General features: G+C 50.3%; 1 protein-coding gene across 1 annotated transcript in view; it reads left to right on the top strand.

Moving 5' to 3' along the window:
* LOC130853933 (cadherin-23-like) overlaps window positions 1–18,394 on the top strand; it is a 429,317-nt gene that overhangs the window by 39,889 nt on the left and 371,034 nt on the right. Inside the window, exons 5-6 of the mRNA XM_057736393.1 lie at window positions 9,631–9,702; window positions 17,925–18,002. Of these exons, the coding sequence (XP_057592376.1) occupies window positions 9,631–9,702; window positions 17,925–18,002 (150 nt within the window). The remainder of the gene's footprint in view (window positions 1–9,630; window positions 9,703–17,924; window positions 18,003–18,394) is intronic.

The following is an 18,394-nucleotide window of genomic DNA, read 5'->3' as shown; positions in this document are numbered from 1 at the left end:
TAGAAGTGGTATTGCTGAGTCTTATGGTAACTGTTAATAGTTTGAGGAACAGCCAGACTATTTTAAAGTGGCTGTACCATTTTACATTCCCATCAGCAATGTAGGAGGGTTCTGTTTCTCCACATCCTCTCCAACACTGCTATTATCTGTCTTTTTGATTATAGCTATACTAGTGAGTATGAAGGGGTATCTCATTGTGGTTTTGATTTGCATTTCCCTGATGACCAATGACATCGAGCAACTTTTCATGTGCTTATTGGCCATTTGTACATCTTCCTTGGAGAAATGTCTATTCAGATCCTTTGCCCATTTTTTTTAATTGAGTTATTCATCTTTTTACTGTTGAGTTGTAAGAGTTCTTTATATATTCTAGATAAGTCCCTTGTTAGATGTATGATTTGCAAATACTTTCTCCCATTCTGTGGGTTGTCTTTTCACTCTCTTGGTAGTGTCCTTTCAAGTATACATATTTTTAATTTTGATGAAGTCCAACTTATCTATTTTTTCTTTTGTTGCTTATGCTTTTCATCTCATATCTAAGAAACCATTGCCTAATCCAAGGTCATGAAGGTTTACACCAGTTTGTATTCTGAGTGTTAGCTCTTTGATATAGGTTTTTGATTTTGAGTTAATTTTTATAGATGGAGTGACATAGGGTCCAACTTGATTCTTTTGCATGTGACTATCTAGTTGTCCCAGTACCATTTTTGAAAGGACTGCTTTTTCCCAGTTAAATGGACTTGGCACCCTTGTTTAAAATCAGTTGACCGTAGACACATGGTTTTATTTCTGGACTGTCAGTTCTATTCCATTGATCTATAAGTCTGTCTGTATGCCAGAACCATGCTGTCTTGATTACTAATTTTTAAATGGGATATTTGCTCCTTTGTTTAAATACTGTTAGTACCCCCAGTGGGGATAGCTTAGAAAACACAGAAAAACATTAAGGATAAAAAAAAATCACCTGTTATTTCACTATTCAAAGATAAAATTAAGATGCAAATGTGTTGCTGTATGTTTTCTATACAGATGTATACATATATAACTTAATTTTTTTCCAACATGGTAACACACTATGCATATAGTCTTGTAGCTTGGGTTTTCTGTGTAACAATTTGTCATGAACATTTTTCCTTGTCAATAAACGTTCTCTGAAAACATGGTTTTCTGTGGCTGCCCTGTAGTCGGCTATATGAAAGCACCCTAATTTACTCATGTAAACCTCTGTCATTGATTATTGACTCACCTGTTTTTACCAGTATAAACAGTGCTGCTGCAAACATCCTCAAAACAGACCTCTGTGCCATGATTTTGACGATTTCCTTAGGGATATTCCTGTCGGTGGAACTGCAAAGTCAAAAGGTGTGAGTGTTTTTAAGGCTAGAGTTTTATTGTGCCAAATGGCCTCCCAGAAAGCTGTACCATTCATACTAGAGGAGACTTTCACAAAAAACTACCGTGTGGAATATAGTCTGACTCAAAAGCTGTTTAGGAGTTGTTTATATGCTTTATATACTAATCCTTTATCAGATATGTGATTTGCAAATACCTTCTGCAGGTTTGCCTTTTTACTCTGTAGGTAGTGTCCTTTGATGTACAAAAGTTTTTCATTTTGATGAGGCCCAATATATCTATCTTTCCTTTTATTGCCTGTGCTTTTGGTGTTATAGCCAAATCCAATGGCATGAAGATTTCCCTCTGTGTTTTCGTCTGTGTTGTATATATTTCATAGTGCTGATATCAGTCACTTATTGCCTCAATAAAACTGCATAACAAACCACTACAATAATCATTTACTCTCACTTGTGTGTCTGTGGACTGACTGGGGAGGGTCAGAAAATCTAGGCGAGGTGTGACTGCGTTTGACTCCGGGCCTTGTGTGGGTTCAGTCTGCTCACTCTGCCTTGGGCATGTCCTTCTCAGGTTGAAAGGCAGAAGCTCAAGAGGCAGGCCCCTCTGCATACGGGTCATGCTTCTGCCATTATGGAGCTTGGCCAAAACATCCACTGGTCAAAGAAAGTCACATGGTCAAGCCCAGCATCAAGGGTGGGACAGCATCCTCTGCCTATTGTGAGACCCCAGCATGGGTATAGATGCTCAATCCTACGCAGAGTGAAGGGTTGGGACCATAATTTGGTCATCCACAGTGATGACCAGGGTGGGGAGATGAACTTGGCAGGTTTGAGGCTGAGAAATGGCTAGTGTTCCTGAAATACGGTGATGGAAGGGGTAAGGAGGAAAGTGGCGCTTACTGGATACATGAAAGATATTTGTTACTGAATTAATCAAAGGAATGTATCAGTGGAAGTGAATTTACTGAGATGGGAAAGGTGAGGATGGGAATCTATTTGGAGAAGAAATCACATTGCTATCGGATAAGTTAAATGTTAGAGACACACCAAGAGGAGATGTTAAGTTGGCAGATGACTGTATGGGGTAAAGTAGACTCTGCTTGCAAGGAGCTGAGAGTCGTCTTGCAGAAGGAGAATGTGTGAAGGTCTAACCCTTGCAGCTGGGATAGCTATCTCCAAAAATATACGAAGGCCAAGGGAGCTGAGGATCCCACTGCCAGCAGAGATCTGGGAAGGCTTCGCGGAAGAAGTGGCATTAGAGCTGCGCCTTGAAGGGGGGCTGGACAAGCAAGGTGTGGCCAGGTGGTGGTCCAGGTGGAGAGAGTAGCTTGACTGAAGCACAGAGGGAGAGCACAGAGTGTGGTGACTGGTAGTGACCCCTTGAGGGAGAGGGTGCAGGTTTCAGCAGCATGCCAGAGCTTGGCCAAGGTCTTTTGGCTGTTACCCTGCTGGTGAGTTGGGGGGGTAGGAGAAAGATGACCTTGAGCAACTCTGTTCTTCCTCCCTGCCCTGATGGGACTGGGGATCTGAGGATCAGGAGCCTCAGTTAACTTTTCTGGAACTCAAAAAAAGAGTGGGTGCCCAGGGCTGGTGAAGGTATGGGGAAACTGGCCCTTTCCTAATTTTTGGAGGGAGTGCAACTTAGTGTACCCTCTTTGGAGAGCAGTTTGTCAACAGCTATAAAAATACGAAAATCTCCTACTTCACATGTGTGTAAAGGCACAGGAACAAGGATATTCATTGTGTCTTCATCCGTTCATGCAAAAGGTGTAAAACAAACTAAATGTTCATCAGCAGAGGTTAATTATGGTGGTCCCCCTGTATAGAACACTCCACAGCTTCTAAAAAGATCAAGGCAGCTCTGTGTGTACTGAGATGGAACAATCTTCAGACTATATTGTCATGTGAAAAAGCTAGGAGTAGGATAGCATGAATACCCCTTGGATTTTTTTTTTTGGAGAGAGGAGACCTATATGCTATATCCTTACATGTACCTACAATACTTCAGGAATTATTGGTTGCCTCTGAGAAGGTGTAGGCTTGGGTAGAAGGAGGATTCACTTTCTGCTCTACACCCTTCTATATAATTATTTACCATGTCTGTGTATGACTTCCAAAAAGAATAGAATAAAATGTAGCTCCTGCTGAGTGATTTTTTTTTTTAAAGTATAGGTTGAGGGGACTCAAGACACCAAGCTTCCTGTGGAGGATGCTGGACCACCTGACATGCCACCATGGGGATCTCAGGCTGTGCCCCTCCCAGTCCTGCCTGGCTCACCTCCTCCCTGCCCCCCAACCCCAGTTCACTCAGTGGGAGCTTTGGGGAGAGACCCAGCGGAGGGCACAAGAATATAATGGCAACAAGGCAGTCTTTTCTCTCCTTCCAGGTAGGGTCCCTGTAAGTGACCTTCCGTCCTAGCAGCCTCTCTAGCCAGTGGCCTGGATGGTGTGGGCTTTGAAGCATGGCCATCGGTGGCCGACCATGGCTTGTCCATCAGTGGCCCTAATGGTGTGTCTGCAGGCATCTCCTTGCACGCACGAACATCTCTGTGTGTAGTGGTGGTGAATAATCCTCAAATTGTCTTTGATTTCTGCAGTGTATTTCTGTATTTCTATTCAAAGTTGAGTGCGTCTGATTTTATGGGAATTCATAACAGTTCAAACAAAATCGTGGCACCCTGCTGTGAAAATCTCTCATTCCTGAGAAGTTGAAATGCTGCTCAGATGTCCCCTCCTGCCCTTTCCCTCCCCCTCTGCTCTGTTCCTTCCTGTCCCCTTGCTTGCTGGGACGGAAAGCCCTGCTTCTCTGCACACTGAGTGCAGCCTGTGCCCCTGCGCCTCCTGACCGGGCTGTGGGGAGAGGTGGGAGATGGTGACAGGAGGGCCCCGCCCGGGAACTGAGCCCAGAGTGGGCTGGCTTCCTGGAAGAGGGGAGAGGGCTTTGCTCCGCAGCAATGAGGAGCACGCTTTCCAGTCTGTTCAGGAAGCCAGGCTGCGATGGGCTTCATCTTGGGTTTGGTTGCAGAGGCGTCTGGTGAAACCTCTGCAGATGGGGAAGGGCTTTGTAAAGAATCTGGCTCCCTCCAGCCCGGGGAAGTGGGGGACAGGAAGGAGGGGCCCTCCAAGGTTGGGCCAGGGGCCCCACTGGGCGGTGGGTACATACCCTGCAGCAGTTCATAGAGCCCAGATTGCGTGTGTGAGAGAGCGGATAAGTGCATTCAGGTACTTGTTTTACTTTAAAATTGTTAGTCCTCCCAGACCCCCCACCCGGGGAAAGAAGAGCCCTCAGGACAGGGCCACGCTTCAGACCTGGGCCTGGTCTCCAAGGCCTTGGCTGTAGCCCACTGCGCTGCTGGTGGGTCTCAGCGGGCGTGGGCAGAGCAGAGGGAAGCCCTCCTTGGTGATGGGCCTCCCCTCCCCTCAGCGGGGAAGGTGGCCTGACTTGACTGGCAGGGCAGAGACTCAGGGCCTCTGAGCTGGGACCCACTGCCTGGGAGGGAGGGAATGCCTGTCCCTAGAAGGGTCTGAGCAGCTGCAGAGGGGTGTGGTTAACCTGAGGACCACTGAGAACCCGCCCAGCTCTGAGGGTCTCCTCTGGCCTTCAGACCCAGGACTGAGGGCCTCAGGGAGGCTCAGCAGAGCATAGGAAGGAACTTTCTAATCAGAGTTGTCTGTCTGTTCACAGGCTGCTGGCAAGGTTTTGGTAGGGTGGACACAAGCTAGGTCTCTGATTGTCAAAACATTGAGTGTTTATTATAGAAAATGAGGAAAATGATAATCGTATATAGAAGAATATAAAATCAGCCATAACCTCACCAGTCAGGTGAAACCACTGTTTCATGTAACAGTCCTGGATGTACACCGACCCCCAACACACACTCACACACGTACATAGCTGTACACAATCCTCTGTGTGCTTCCTGTGGACATCCCGCAGCTGAACCCGTCCCCCTTGGGTGTCTGGGCTGTTCCGCTGTCGTAAGTAATACAGCAGTGGACATTCTGTGGTTGAGTCCATGCGCAGCTATGATGATTTCCAAAGCTAAAGTTCTGTAAGTGGAATTGCTGCCACCACAGTGGCTGGCAAGTAATACGTGCTCAGTAGGTGTTAGCATTATGTGTCCTTGAACTCTGTGCAGCTCACACCTCAGCTCCCCTAGGAGGCTCGGGAGTTCTCTGTTTGCATGGCCCCGGGCAGTGACAGGCACTATTGCTTATTTTATACCTCACAGGCGTTTTCAGCCATTCTCATGGCCCTGTATCCTCCCACAGTGCCTGGTTCAGGGCCTGGCATGAAAAAGGATGTTGAAAATTGGCAGCCTGAGGGCTTTGGGGACTGCTTTGGGTCTTCTTGGCAGTGGGTATGTTTGAAAGGTATCTGGAAAGCTTTCTGCCAGAATGGGTTTTGGGGTAGCCGGCTCTAACCCTGCTCATACCTCTGGGGCAGGTCTCTGGCACTGATCCCAGGCCAGACAGGAAGCCCAGCACGGAAGGGTGTGTGTCTGTGTTTCCTGGTCCAGTGGGGACAGGTGAGGGTTGGTGGGAGCTCAGGCTGCACCCTGAGGGTGGTGCTGCTAGACGGGAGGTGGGAGGGCTGGGAGGCTGGAGGAGCAGCTGTTTCACAGGGCGGAGCAAGGTCAGGCAATCCCGGGGGACCCATGCCGCTCACTGCAGCCCCAGCACCTAGGGAATGCCAGTGGGTAAAGGCAGCATCTATTGCAACACATGGCTTGGAGGTTGAGGCCCAGGGGCCTCTTCCTACTGCCACTAGCTTCTGTTCTCTCTGGACCTTGCTTTTCTCTTCTTGGCCAAAGGGACCAGAGGAAGAGTAAGATCTGGGATCTCTGGGAAAACCCGGCAGCAGGATGGACCCACTTTGTCCTGACTACTCTGCGTCACCCTTTGGAGCCTGTGGCCCCTCGACCTAGCGTCCGTGCTGCCTCGCCCCAAGGCAAGGATGGAAAGTCAGGATGGAGCAAAGATTGTCCCTGCTTCTGGATGCTCCAGAGGTGCCAAGTGAGGGCTGTGTTTGGCTGCGCTTGACTGACAGAAGGGGCACTGAGGCAGTGTGAGTGCCTCTGAAGGGGAAACAGACATTTAAGGAGAGAGGATGGGGACAGTGCCCGGCCGCGTCAGAGCCTGAGCCAGCACGTGGAAACTTAGATGCATTTTGCACGTGTGTGTGTTGTGCACACATGCTCACTTCTTTGTGTCACGTTCATCCTGTGTTTACTGTGTTGTGTTTTGTCCTCCTTGAGGGAGAGGCCACACCTTCCCCTTTCATAGATGAGGAAACAGGGCAGGCGGGGGGGTGGACAGCAGCATGGTGTGATGCAAATAGCATGGGGCTCAGGTCCAATCCAAGGTGACCTCTCTGAGCCTTAATTTCCTCATCTGTAAGATGGGAACAGTAATATCTATGTTTTAGAGGTATTTGGGAGGATTGAATAAAGTCATACCTGTAAAAATCCCAGGCTTGTGGGAGTTGCCTAGTAAGTGTTCATTTTCTTCCTTCTTCCACTGAGAACTTCCTACAACACCCAGCAGGATGGTGTGCACTCCCAGCTATTTGTGGATGATCTTCTTAGCAGATGTTGTTTAATTCTCATAACAGCTGGTTTCCAAAGGCAGAGGGCTGGAGACTTTTTTTAAAAGACACTCACTCACTAGGTAATGTCAGATTGCCACTTAATTGCTGTGTGCCTCGGTTTCTCCACGTGTAAATCAGGGATAATGCTAGCAATGCTGGCCGGCTTCTTTGCAGGATATGGTAGGCTGACGCAAGGTAACAGATGGAAAGTGGTTTGAACATTTAGAGAAAGGCGTCATGCTCAACCTCACTGGTAGTTAGGGAAATGCAAATTAAAGCAACAAGGCCATACCATTTTTCATGCTTCCGATTGGCAACCATTTAAAAGAGGGATCACTTCCAGGTGGGCACAGAGGCCCTCTCACACACTGCTGGAGGGAGTGGGAATTGCCACAGCTTTGCAGAAGGTAATATGACAATGTCTAAGAAAAGTTTACATGCATGTTCTGTGTTGTATTTAATTGGCCCATTAATGCTACTGTTGGAGAACCAAGATTACGAGCAAAGTCCCAACACAGTTACATGCAGAGAGATGTCCACTGTGACGTTGCCTGTGTGGCAAGAACCTGGAAACATCCAGATGTCCAACGACAGGGGGTGTTTGTCTCCATGACGAAACATCCGTACCAGGAACTGTTATCTAGCTTTGAAAATGGAGGAAGTGGATGTGGCACTGTTGACCTGGAAGGTTGTCTGTGAATTATTATGACATGAGAAAAGCGAGTTTCTTTTGTGTGGAGGGTAACTTCATCACCCTAAAGAGAACCAACAGCCACCCCGCTCGTATGTGTTTATAATGTGAACGTATCTGCTTGGGTGTGGAGAAGGGCCTTGTAGGATACATGCCAGGCCCAAGCTGCCCACTCTGGCCATCAGACAGGTCATGTTTGGCTCATAAAAATGGAATTATTTGCCAACATTTAAAAATTGAATTTGTAGTAAAAGCCAAATTTCCAGCTTTTCATTGAGAAAAATCGGAAGCTCTGGGCACACTGGACCCACATTCCCCCTTGGCTGAAACACATCAGCAGCTGCTGGTTTTGGACAGAGCGTGTGGCCTCTGAATGGCCATCATCCCCACCACCAGGGTCTCCTCATTTTTATGCCTTGCCTGGCCCCTGTGATAGGCTGTTGACCTTTGGAAACACAGTGGGTGGAAATATAGGGATATGATGGGGGCATTTGTCTTTTATTATGTGAAAGCATTTTAGAATCTTTTATTTCCCACATCACTGTTTCATACCTGGTGATTAGAACATTTTAAGTACAGTGTTCAAGGAAAACAAGGGTACAATGGGCCATTGCATGTGGTGTGGGACAGGATCCATCCTCTGCCCAGCGTGGGGCTGGGAGAGGGAGCCCGCTCCAGGTCCAGAACCAAGGGATCTGTGCTCTGGGCCCCTTCTGCAGCCCTCACCCTGAGGTCTTGCAGCGAGGTGAAGCCTCTCCTTTTCTTCAGCTCCCCTCTCCTCCCCATGTCTTTCCTGATCATTTATTGATGAGGGAGGTGGCATGTCAACTTGGGTCCAGATGCTGACCCCGCCACTAGTCGGAGGTCTCTGAGCAAATTGTTGAATGGCTTTCGGCCTCCAGACCCCAGCTCGTGAACCCGGGAGGATAATGCCTCCCAGGCAAGGCGCACAGTAGGTGCTCCCTGAAGGAGGATGTGCGGGCCCTTGGCTAGTCCGTGGGGATGTGGAGGTGAGCGGGCTGTGGGCTGAGACACGGAGCTGAGACCGTGTTAACAGAGCTGACTGTTTGTTCAGTGGGAGGCAGGGGTTCCCAACTGAGGAACGTGGGCCCCTCCCAGTGTCACCGCTGGTCTCCAGGGAGGCCTGCTCTGGAGCTGCTGCAGGCGTAAGAAGGAACCAGAGGACCATGGCCCTGCTGTAATGGGGCCAGACAGGCCACAGCTGTGGTGGGAGGAGCAGCACCCAGCCCTGCCACGCTTAGAGACGGGAGCTGGCCTTGCTGAGCCTCTGGCAGCTGGACCCCAGAGGACTCTAGAGCTTAGCTAGAGAGAAAAATCCAGCTCCAGCTTTCCTCAGACTTGCTGGGGGGCCTCGGGCAGGCTACTTCCCTTCTCTGTGCCTCTTTGGACACCATGGCCGGGTGCCTCCTTTCACATCCAAGGCTATGAGATGCTATGTAGATATAAAAAAGGAAAAGGCATGCTTGTTGGGCACTTCGGCTGGGGCTGGAGGGAGTGGGGGGCGGTAGTTGGATGTTGGGCTCTGAGACCCTTGTCTTCCAGCTCAGCGCCCATCTCCTAACTCTGTCCCCACTAACCAGGTTCCATCGCTCTTGGGGGATGCTGCCCTGGAGGATGGAGGCAGCAGCCCCTCCCTTCACCCACTGAGCCCTGCATGTGTCACGAACCTGTCTCTGTGCCCCCTGAGCTTTGCCCACAGGCCGTGCAATCAGCCTCCACGAGGGCAAAGAGGGAACTGTTGCCCCCGCCCTCGGCCCCGTCCCTCTCCGGCCGCTGTGCCCTAGGAAACCACAGGGGCCCCTCTCTTCTTCCCACGTCCCCTCCCTGCCCCCACCCCACATTTGCATTGATTCCCTCTTCTCCCTTCTCAGGCCCAGTTCTCCCGAGCTGCAGGGGCTGGGGCGGTGCTGGAGGGGCTGGAAGAGCAGGGCGGCTCCCATGGGAGGCTTCTCACCCTCTCCTCCTTTTGTCCCCAGGAGCCATGAGGTGCCACGTTGCCTCCGGCTGCCTCGTGGTCTGGTTTTTTGTGCTGATCTCTGGATGCTGGGGTAAGTCCAACCCTTCACTTCTCCCCCCACAGTGAGCGTGGGAGGCCGGGCTGGACGGTGTGTGGTGGGGGTTTGTGCTCTGGGCCAGGGCTGCTCTGGGATTCTGGGGACCCTGCCTCGCTGTGTGTGTGACTGGGCACGCACTTCCCTCTCTGGGCCTCAGTTGCTTCTGCAGCACTCACAGGACTGAAAGTACCAGCCATCCCCAGGGCCTGGGACACACAAGGGAAGGGGAGGAGCCTTGAGAAATACTTGAGCTCTAAGGGAAGGCATCTGTGACCGTGAACTGTCCTTCTGGGATGCGGGGACTGGCCCCAGTTCTAGTCTGTTTCACAGTTGTCTTTTGAGCACCTACCGCGTGACGCTGTGTGCCTACTGTGTCCAACTCCAGGAGTATGGAAAAAATGACATTCGCAGGAGCTCAGAGTCTCGCCAGGGAGAAAGACACAGATAGGACTGCTATAAGCAGGGTGAATAAGGTGGTAATAAAGGAGGTACAGAGCTCCAGACAAGCCCCCATCGGAAGAAAAGATGAATAGAGCTTGTGGACACAGGAGAGACCCAGCCAGAAGGGAGATGTTTCATCTGGGCTCTGAAGACTGAGAAGTCATTTTAGAGGCAGGAGCAGGAAGGAGGGGATCCTGCAGGAAGGAACAGCCCGAGCGAGGGTGTGGCTGCCAGCAGTCTTTCCTCTCTGCAGGGGGACCAGCCCTCCTTCCCCTGGCCCTGCAGCAGCCAGGTCAGTGCCAGCTCTGGAGCCCACGGAGGAGGCCAGGAAAGGCCTGGGCATTTGCCTTTCCTGGAGCAAAGCAGCTCTGGTCTGCGCAAAGGAAGGCCAGGACAGTAGGTACAGCTGGCTCAGTTCCCCCAGGGCCAGGGTGTCCTTAGGGAAGAGCTATGGGCACAGCGTGCCTGGCGACAGCAGACACATTCCTGAGGGGCACCGGCTCCTGCTGTCACTCCAGGGCACTGGGAGCTTCTGGAGGAAGCCAGAGCTTCGTGCTTGGTGGATTGCTGCTGGCATCCTGCTGCCCGAGCATCCCTTGAAGTTCCCCTCTCCTGGCTTCCATGCTGGGAGGGATCTCTGCTGCAGTGCCCCTGTGATGGGGAGCTCACGCCCATCCAGGCAGCGCAGGGTTACTGCACAGCCTCAAACACTCTCAGGGGCAGAGCCGGAAGGGGTCTCAGACACTTTCTCAACTCCCGGCCCACTTTACAAAGGAGAAACTGACACCTGGAGAAGCAACTGGCCCAAGGTCATACAAGCAGGGCCCGGCTGGGCCTCAGTCCAGGTCTCTGCCCTCCATTGGGGCTTTTGTCAAAAAATCTCCCCTCCCGTCGCTCTTTGCCCCATTCGGGGAGGCTTCAGTGAGGAGCACCTGAGACCAGCTCTGACCCTCTGGGTTTACTGGACAGTGTCCTCTGCCTCCTCAGGGACTACGTGACCTTGGACACTCACACCCCCCCCACCTCCATTAAAAAGACATATGTAAAAATAAATCAGGTGCTAAGAGCTCAGCTGCCTTCCTAGAAGAGGGGGCAGTTCTCCCCTTGATCTCTATAGATCAAAGACGGTTCGTGCATCCACAGTGGGCACAAGGCAGCAGCATACAGGCAGGACGCCTGGGTTCCAGCCCCGCTTCTCCAAGGGGTTCCTTCCCTCTGGCAAGTTTCTTAGCTTCTCTGTGCTTCAACTTCCTTCTCTCTAAAATAGGAAGGACGATAGGACTTTGCTTCTTTCATTGTCAAACTGATCGGATGAATTAATAGATGATCAAGCACTTAGAATAGTGCCTGGCACATATTAGGTGCTAAATAAGTGTAAGCTCGTTTATTATCAGCTGTATCTTTCTCTAAGGGGAGAAAAATGGGGCATGGAAAACAGAGGAGTTAAGCAAGTTTCCCAAGGCCACCCAGCATTCTCTAGCCTGCTCGTTGGCGGGCCTGCTTTACGTGTGTGTGTATGTGTGTATATACATATATATATGTGCATGTATTTATGTATATATATCATTGCTGGCACAGTCCTCTTTCTTGGTCCCTGTTGGAGGTGGCCAGTGTTGTTCCTCTGGCACGGTGGGGCCGTGGCTCACCTTAGGGACTGAAGGGCACCATCTTCCCGCCCTGCCTTCTGGCACCTGCCTCTGACTACTAACCCTCGCCTTATCCCCCAGACCACACCACACTGCCCATTCCTACTTTGTTTCCATCTGACCCTGTAGCCCCAGCTGGTCTCTCCTCCCATCCCTGACAGTCAGTGATGGGTCAGGCTCAGGGGCAAATGCCCCCTCGACGTCATACTCCCTTGTCAGCCTATCCTCTTCTCTCTGCCGAGCGTTCTACTCCCCTCCCCCAACAACTCTACTGCCTCAGTGTGCGCCCTAGCATTTCTCATTCTTTGTCTGTGGGCTTATTGGGAAGGCAAGAGGTGAAGGCCTGAGCAGGCCTGTCCTGCCCCATCCTTGTCTGGCCTGGCCAGTGAACATCCTGCCGGGTCACACAGGCAGTCCCCAGGCACCGGCTGTGAGGGGCCCCTGATGGGGACGCCCCGGCTTCCCCACTTGATGTCAGCACGTCAGGCCTCTTACTGCTGCTCTCCCACGGGCCACGCTGTGGCCACCATAACAGTGATGCCGTGCACAGGGCACTTCTGGCAAGGAGGCAGGGAAGCAGGGAGGCAGGGCGGGAGGGCAGTGATGGCTTTTTGTCCTCATCTTGAAGCTGGGAAATGGTAGCCAGAGAGGTGGAGAGATTTGCCTGGGTCACACAGCCGCGAGTGGCAGGGCAACAAGGCCTCACTCCTGGCTGCTGCTTTGCGCTACCTGTCCTGTGCACCTTCCTTGTCATGAGTTGGGGGCGGGGTCTAGGCTGTGCCCAACGTGGACCTCAGTGAGAACCACTGCGCCTTCGGAGCCTGGGCGGGCCTGGGCTGGGATCGGGCTTTCCTGGTTCCAGTCCAGGCCCTGCCACTCGCCAGGGTCCTTCAAGCCCTAAGAGGAATCCCCTGTCCTGTCCCCGGGTTCTGAGTGAAGTTTGTGCTTCCCGGCCGGGTGGACGCCTGGTGCTTCCCACATCTCCACTGCTCCGTGTCTTCTCAGCTTTGCTTCCTTCGCAGGTCTTTCCCTTCCTTGCCCGCATGTCACCCAGCACCGCTGCTCAAATCTACCTTCTCTGTGAGCCTCCCCCTCTCCCTTCTCCCCTCAGGCCTGTGGTAGTTAAAAGCTCGATTCTTATTTAGGTGTTTGATGTGTTTAAACTGGTGGAGTCGCATCTACGTTGTAGGGAAAGATCAGTGTGAGTGGGCCAGGGAAGCGCGAGAAGGCATCCAAGACAGAGCAAACAGTAGGTGCCACAGCAGGGAATGAGCACGTGTGGGGCGGGGACAGAGGGGTGCACCGTGGGTGCAGTGCACTCTCCTTCCTTCAGAGAAGTCGCTGTTGTCCCCCCCCACACATGCACTCCTGTTCCTACTTGGCTGGAGGCCTCAAAGCTCCTGAGGCTGCAGTTTGCCTGGGAAGACACAGCCTTCGTGCCTGAAAAGTGTCTTTTAAGAGGACAGGCGATCTGTATGTCAGATGGCCAACACACACATGAAAAGATGCTCAACATCACTCATCATCAGAGAAATGCAAGTCAAAGCCACAATGAGGTATCACCTCACACCCATCAGAATGGCCATCATCACAAAATCTGGAAACAACAAATGTTGGAGAGGGTGTGGAGAAAAGGGAACTCTCCTGCACTGTTGGTGGGAATGTAAGTTGGTACAGCCACTATGGAAAACAGTTTGGAGGTTCCTTAAAAAACTACAAATAGAACTACCATAAGATCCAGTCATCCCACTTCTGGGCATATACCCAAAGAAAACCATAATCCCAAAAGAAACATGTACCATAATGTTTATTGCAGCACTATTTACAATAGCCAGGACATGAAAGCAACCTAAATACCCATCAACAAATGAATGGATAAAGAAGATGTGGCATATATATACAATGGAATATTACTCAGCTATAAAAAGGGATGAGATGGAGCTATATGTCATGAGGTGGATAGACCTAGAGTCTGTCATACAGAGTGAGGTAAGTCAGAAAGAGAAAGATGAATATTGTATGCTAACTCACATATACGGAATCGAAAAATGGTAGTGATGAACTCAGTGACAAGAACAAGGACGCAGATGCAGAGAATGGACTGGAGAACTCGAGGTTTGGGGGGGTGGGGGGTGAAGGGGAAACTGAGACGAAGCGAGAGAGTAGCACAGACATATATATACTATCAACTGTAAGATAGATAGCCAGTGGGAAGTTGTATAACAAAGGGAGTCCAACTCAAGGATGGACGATGCCTTAGAGGACTGGGACGGGGAGGGTGGGGGGGACTCGAGGGAGGGTTGGGGAGAGTTGAGGGAGGGAGGGAATATGGGGATATGTGTATAAAAACAGATGACTGAACTTGGTGTACCCCCCAAAAAATAAAAAATAAAAAAAAAAAGGACAGGCGGCCTGTGGGCGTGCCCCTTTCCCACCCGGCCCGTCACCCTCCCAGTCCCCACCGGCAGCCCAAGGCCGCTGCGCTTCCTAGGGTGGCAGCCTGTTCCTGGATCAGGTCCTTCTGGGTGTGTGGCAGGCGACGCACGTCCCCGAGGCTCCGTCCAGCTGCCTGAGCAGGGCTCTCGGTGGCTGATTATCGGCAGGTCCTGTAAAACGAAATTTGAAAACGAAAGATTCTGCTGCAGGTGTGTTTTTCCTGGCCTGTTTCCCTCCCTGATCAGCCCGAATTCTCTGGGCACCCTGAGCCTTCTACCCTGCTCAGCTCTTTCCGTAAGGGAGCCCAAGGTCCCCAGCAGGGTTCCAACATATACCCCTCTGGCTGAGCAGACAGCATTGTCATTAATACCAATATTAATAATAGCTACCATTTATCGAGCGCTCGCTGTGTGCGGCAGCACGGCGCTAAGCACTTTATGTGTGTCATCTCATTTAATCCTCAGCAGAGCTGAGAAGTAAGTCCTATTGTTATCGTTATTTTACACCTGAGTAAACTGAGGCATGGGGCGGTCACATGACTAGAAAGAGGCACAGGGAGGTTCCAAACAAAGGTGAAGCCCTTGACCGCTGGCCTCTTTCTGAGGCTGTTGCGTGTGCAAGGAGCCCCAGGTTCCTCATATGAGAAAGTGGAAGGGTGTGGGTGAGTGTGCATGTGTAGTTGCAGTGGTCAGGGAGGGCTTCCTGGAAGAAAGGACATCTAAGACAAAAACCTGAAGGATGAATAGGAATTTGGCAAGTGGAGGCAACAGGGCCAGCAGTCCTGGCCAGGAGGGGAGAGAGAGGCTACACTGGCTGCAGAACCAGAAATGACATCCGCTTGGGTGCCTGAGCAGATGCGGTGGGGGTAGGGATGTTACTAGTTCTGCGTATTCCCCACTAGGAGGTCTCCAGCAATGAGGGAAGTGCTGGCCTCTGTGTTCTTGCCTGGCCCAAGCTCTGAGGGAGCGAGGTCGGTAGAAATGAGGAACGCACCCACGTTCAGGGTCCCAGGAAGACCCAGCAGGAGCCGCTTATATGTGTGCTGCACAATGTTGGCCCCATGTGAGACACACCAGCCCCCCACCCCCGGTTAGTAGGGGCAGAGGGGGAAGTGCCCTCACTTGCCTCCTTCTGGGGTGTTTTCCAATACCAACAACCAGTTCTCCAGCTCTCTGGACACCACTGACTGTGTGTCCAACAATTCAATTCAATTCTGATGCTCGCTACCCAGAGTTAGCGTCAGATTCCACAGATTTAAGGGTTCAGCTCTACTTTAGATGCTAGTGGTGAGTCCCAGGCCACCTGTACTTCTGACCAACTGGCTATAAATCAGGGCTTCCTACTTCCCTTTCTCAGGTTCAGTTAGCTAGAATGACTCACAGAACTCAGGGAAATACTTTACTTACATTTACTGGTTGAATGTAAAGGATACAACTCAGGAAGAGCCAGGGGGAAGAGATGCACAGGGCGAGGTATAGGGGGCGGGGTCAGGCGGTGTCTCCATGCCTCTCCAGTGCACCACCCTCTCAGCACATGGATGTGTTTGCCAACCTGGAAACTCATCCGTCTTGGAAATCTCCAGCCCCTCTCCCCTCCCTAGAGGTTGGGGGTGGGCTACAAGTTCCCCATCTAATCACTCGGTCTTTCTGGTGACCAGCCCCTTCCTGAGGCTCTTTGTAGAGGCCCCACTTTAAGTCACCTCATAGGGAAGAGGGAACCCTCCTACCCTGTTGGTGGGAATGTAAATTAGTGCAGCCGCTGGGGAGAACAGTATGGAGGTTCCTTAAAAAACTAAAAACACAGCTACCATGTGATTCAGCAGTCCCACTCCTGGGCATATATCCAGAGGAAACTCTAATTCGAAAAGATACATGCACCCCAATGTTCATAACAACACTATTTACAATAGCCAACACATGGAAGCAACCTAAATGTCCATTGACAGATGAATGGATAAAGAAGATGTGGTGTATAAATATATGCAATGGAGTACTACTCAGCCATAAAAAGAATGAAATAATGCCATTCGCATGGATACAATTAGAGATTTTCATACTAAGTGAAATAAGTTAGAGAAAGACAAATACCAATGATATCGCTTATATGTGGAATCCCAAACATGACACAGGTGAACTTAGTTACGAAACAGAAACAGACTCACCGACATAGAAAACAAACTCATGTTTACTAAAGGGGAAAGGCAGGGGGAAGGGATAAATAGGAGTCTGGGTTTAGCAAACTACTATGTATAAAATAAACAACAAGGTTACCATACAGCGCAAGGAACTATATTCAATATCTTGTAATGAACTGTATACACTGGAAAAGAATATGAAAAAGAATATATATATAAAACTGAATATATATATTTAACTGAATCACTTTGCTGTATACCAGAAATTAACACAGCATTGTATATTAACTATACTTCAATAAAAAATTTTTTAAATTAAAAATTTTAAAAAGTAAATCACCTCATTTGCATAAACTTGGGTGTGGTCAAAGGGGCTCCTTATGAATAACAAAAGACACTCCTATCACTTTGAAAATTTCAAAGATTTTGGAAACTCTGTTCCAGGAACTGGAGACAGAGACCAAACATGTTTCATGTTATCCCACACTACTGAAGGCCACTTTTGGGGGTGCTCAGGGGACAGAGGAAGCCAGCCTTGAGGAGGCTTCACGTGGGGGACTTGTGATATGAGGGGCTCTTCATAAATGTGAAATTCCTCAGCCCATGCTGGCATCACGCTGTCCCCTTCCAGAGCCAGCCGCCAACCCGAGGCCATCACAGAGTGGTACAGGGCGCCTGCTCAGGCGTCCACGTCTGGGTTCCGGAATGGCCCATGCCACACTTCGTAGCTCTGTGACCCTGGGCAAGTTACTGGCTATCCCCTCGAAGCCTCATTTTCCTCAGTAGTAAAATGGGGATGTGACAGCACATGTCAGACCACGAGGACTGGTGGAGATGGTGTAAGTGGCTGGTGTAGAGAAGGGTTCCACAGGTGGTGGTTATTATTATTGTTGTTGTTACGATTATTGTTTTTAATCCTATGGCATCTGCTGGCCATTGCTTCACACAGCAAATAGCTGCTGAGGGCCTTCTGAGTACCAAGTCCTGTTCTGGGCACCAGGGTTGCAGTGCTTAACAAAGCAGACAGCCCTTGTCCTCGCCGAGTTCCCGTTCTGTCTACAGCTGGGAGGCCCAGTAGAAATACAATGTGAGCCACACGTATGATCTTAAATCTTCTAAGAGGTGCATTAGAAAAAGAACAAGTGAAACTCATTTTAATAATGTATTTTACTTAATCCAGCATAGCCACAAGATTATCATTTCCACGTCATCAGTGTAAAAGATGAATGAGATATTTCACACTCACTTTTTTGTACAAAGTCTTCAAACTCCTGTGTGTATTTTACACTTCAGCACATCCTTGTGTGGACCAGGGCTCAATAGCCACATGTGGCTGGGGGCCTCCCTGAGAAAACGACCTGACAGCCTTCTGCCTGCCTACTGACGTGACTCCCCGTTTCCCTTGAGGCAGATCAGTGGGCGGCCAGGGGCCTTGGAAGCTATTCGTGGCACTGGATGCAGGTTCAGTGCCCACTGTAGCCCCTATTCTGTGCCCCTTGCAGAACGTGTGGAGCTGGCATGAGGGGACTTGACTGATGCTCTTGTCCTCTACCTTCCAGGCCAGGTGAACCGGCTGCCCTTCTTCACCAACCACTTCTTTGATACATACCTGCTGATCAGCGAGGATACGCCTGTGGGTGAGTTGGTGCAAGGGCTGGTGGGCATGCTGGGTGGCATGCGGTAGGCTCCTTCCCCACAAGTGAAAGGATCCTAGAGATTGAGATGATCTTCCCCCTGTTATTGGAACCTCTTCCATTGGGTGTTCGTGCGGCCTCTGCTTGGTTGCCTCCAGGGATGGGACACTCACGACTTCATGTGGTGGCCTAGTCCAAAAGAGAGGAGTTCTCGGTGTCAAAGAGTTTATCACATTTAGCCCAAATTGCTTGACTTTCTTTCACTTCTGCACTAATTTGGACCTACAAAATGGCTTGTTCCTTTTCCTTGTGAAAATTTAAAGGTGGAAGCTCTTGCAGAGTTTGCTTTGTAGCCTTTTGTACTTTTCCATGATTACTGAGTTTTCTGAACTGAG

The sequence above is a fragment of the Hippopotamus amphibius genome, chromosome 5, assembly GCF_030028045.1.
Source record: "Hippopotamus amphibius kiboko isolate mHipAmp2 chromosome 5, mHipAmp2.hap2, whole genome shotgun sequence".
Taxonomy (NCBI): domain Eukaryota; kingdom Metazoa; phylum Chordata; class Mammalia; order Artiodactyla; family Hippopotamidae; genus Hippopotamus; species Hippopotamus amphibius.
The sequence above is the reverse complement of the archived record's forward strand: the minus strand, read 5'-3'. Positions and strand labels throughout refer to the sequence as shown.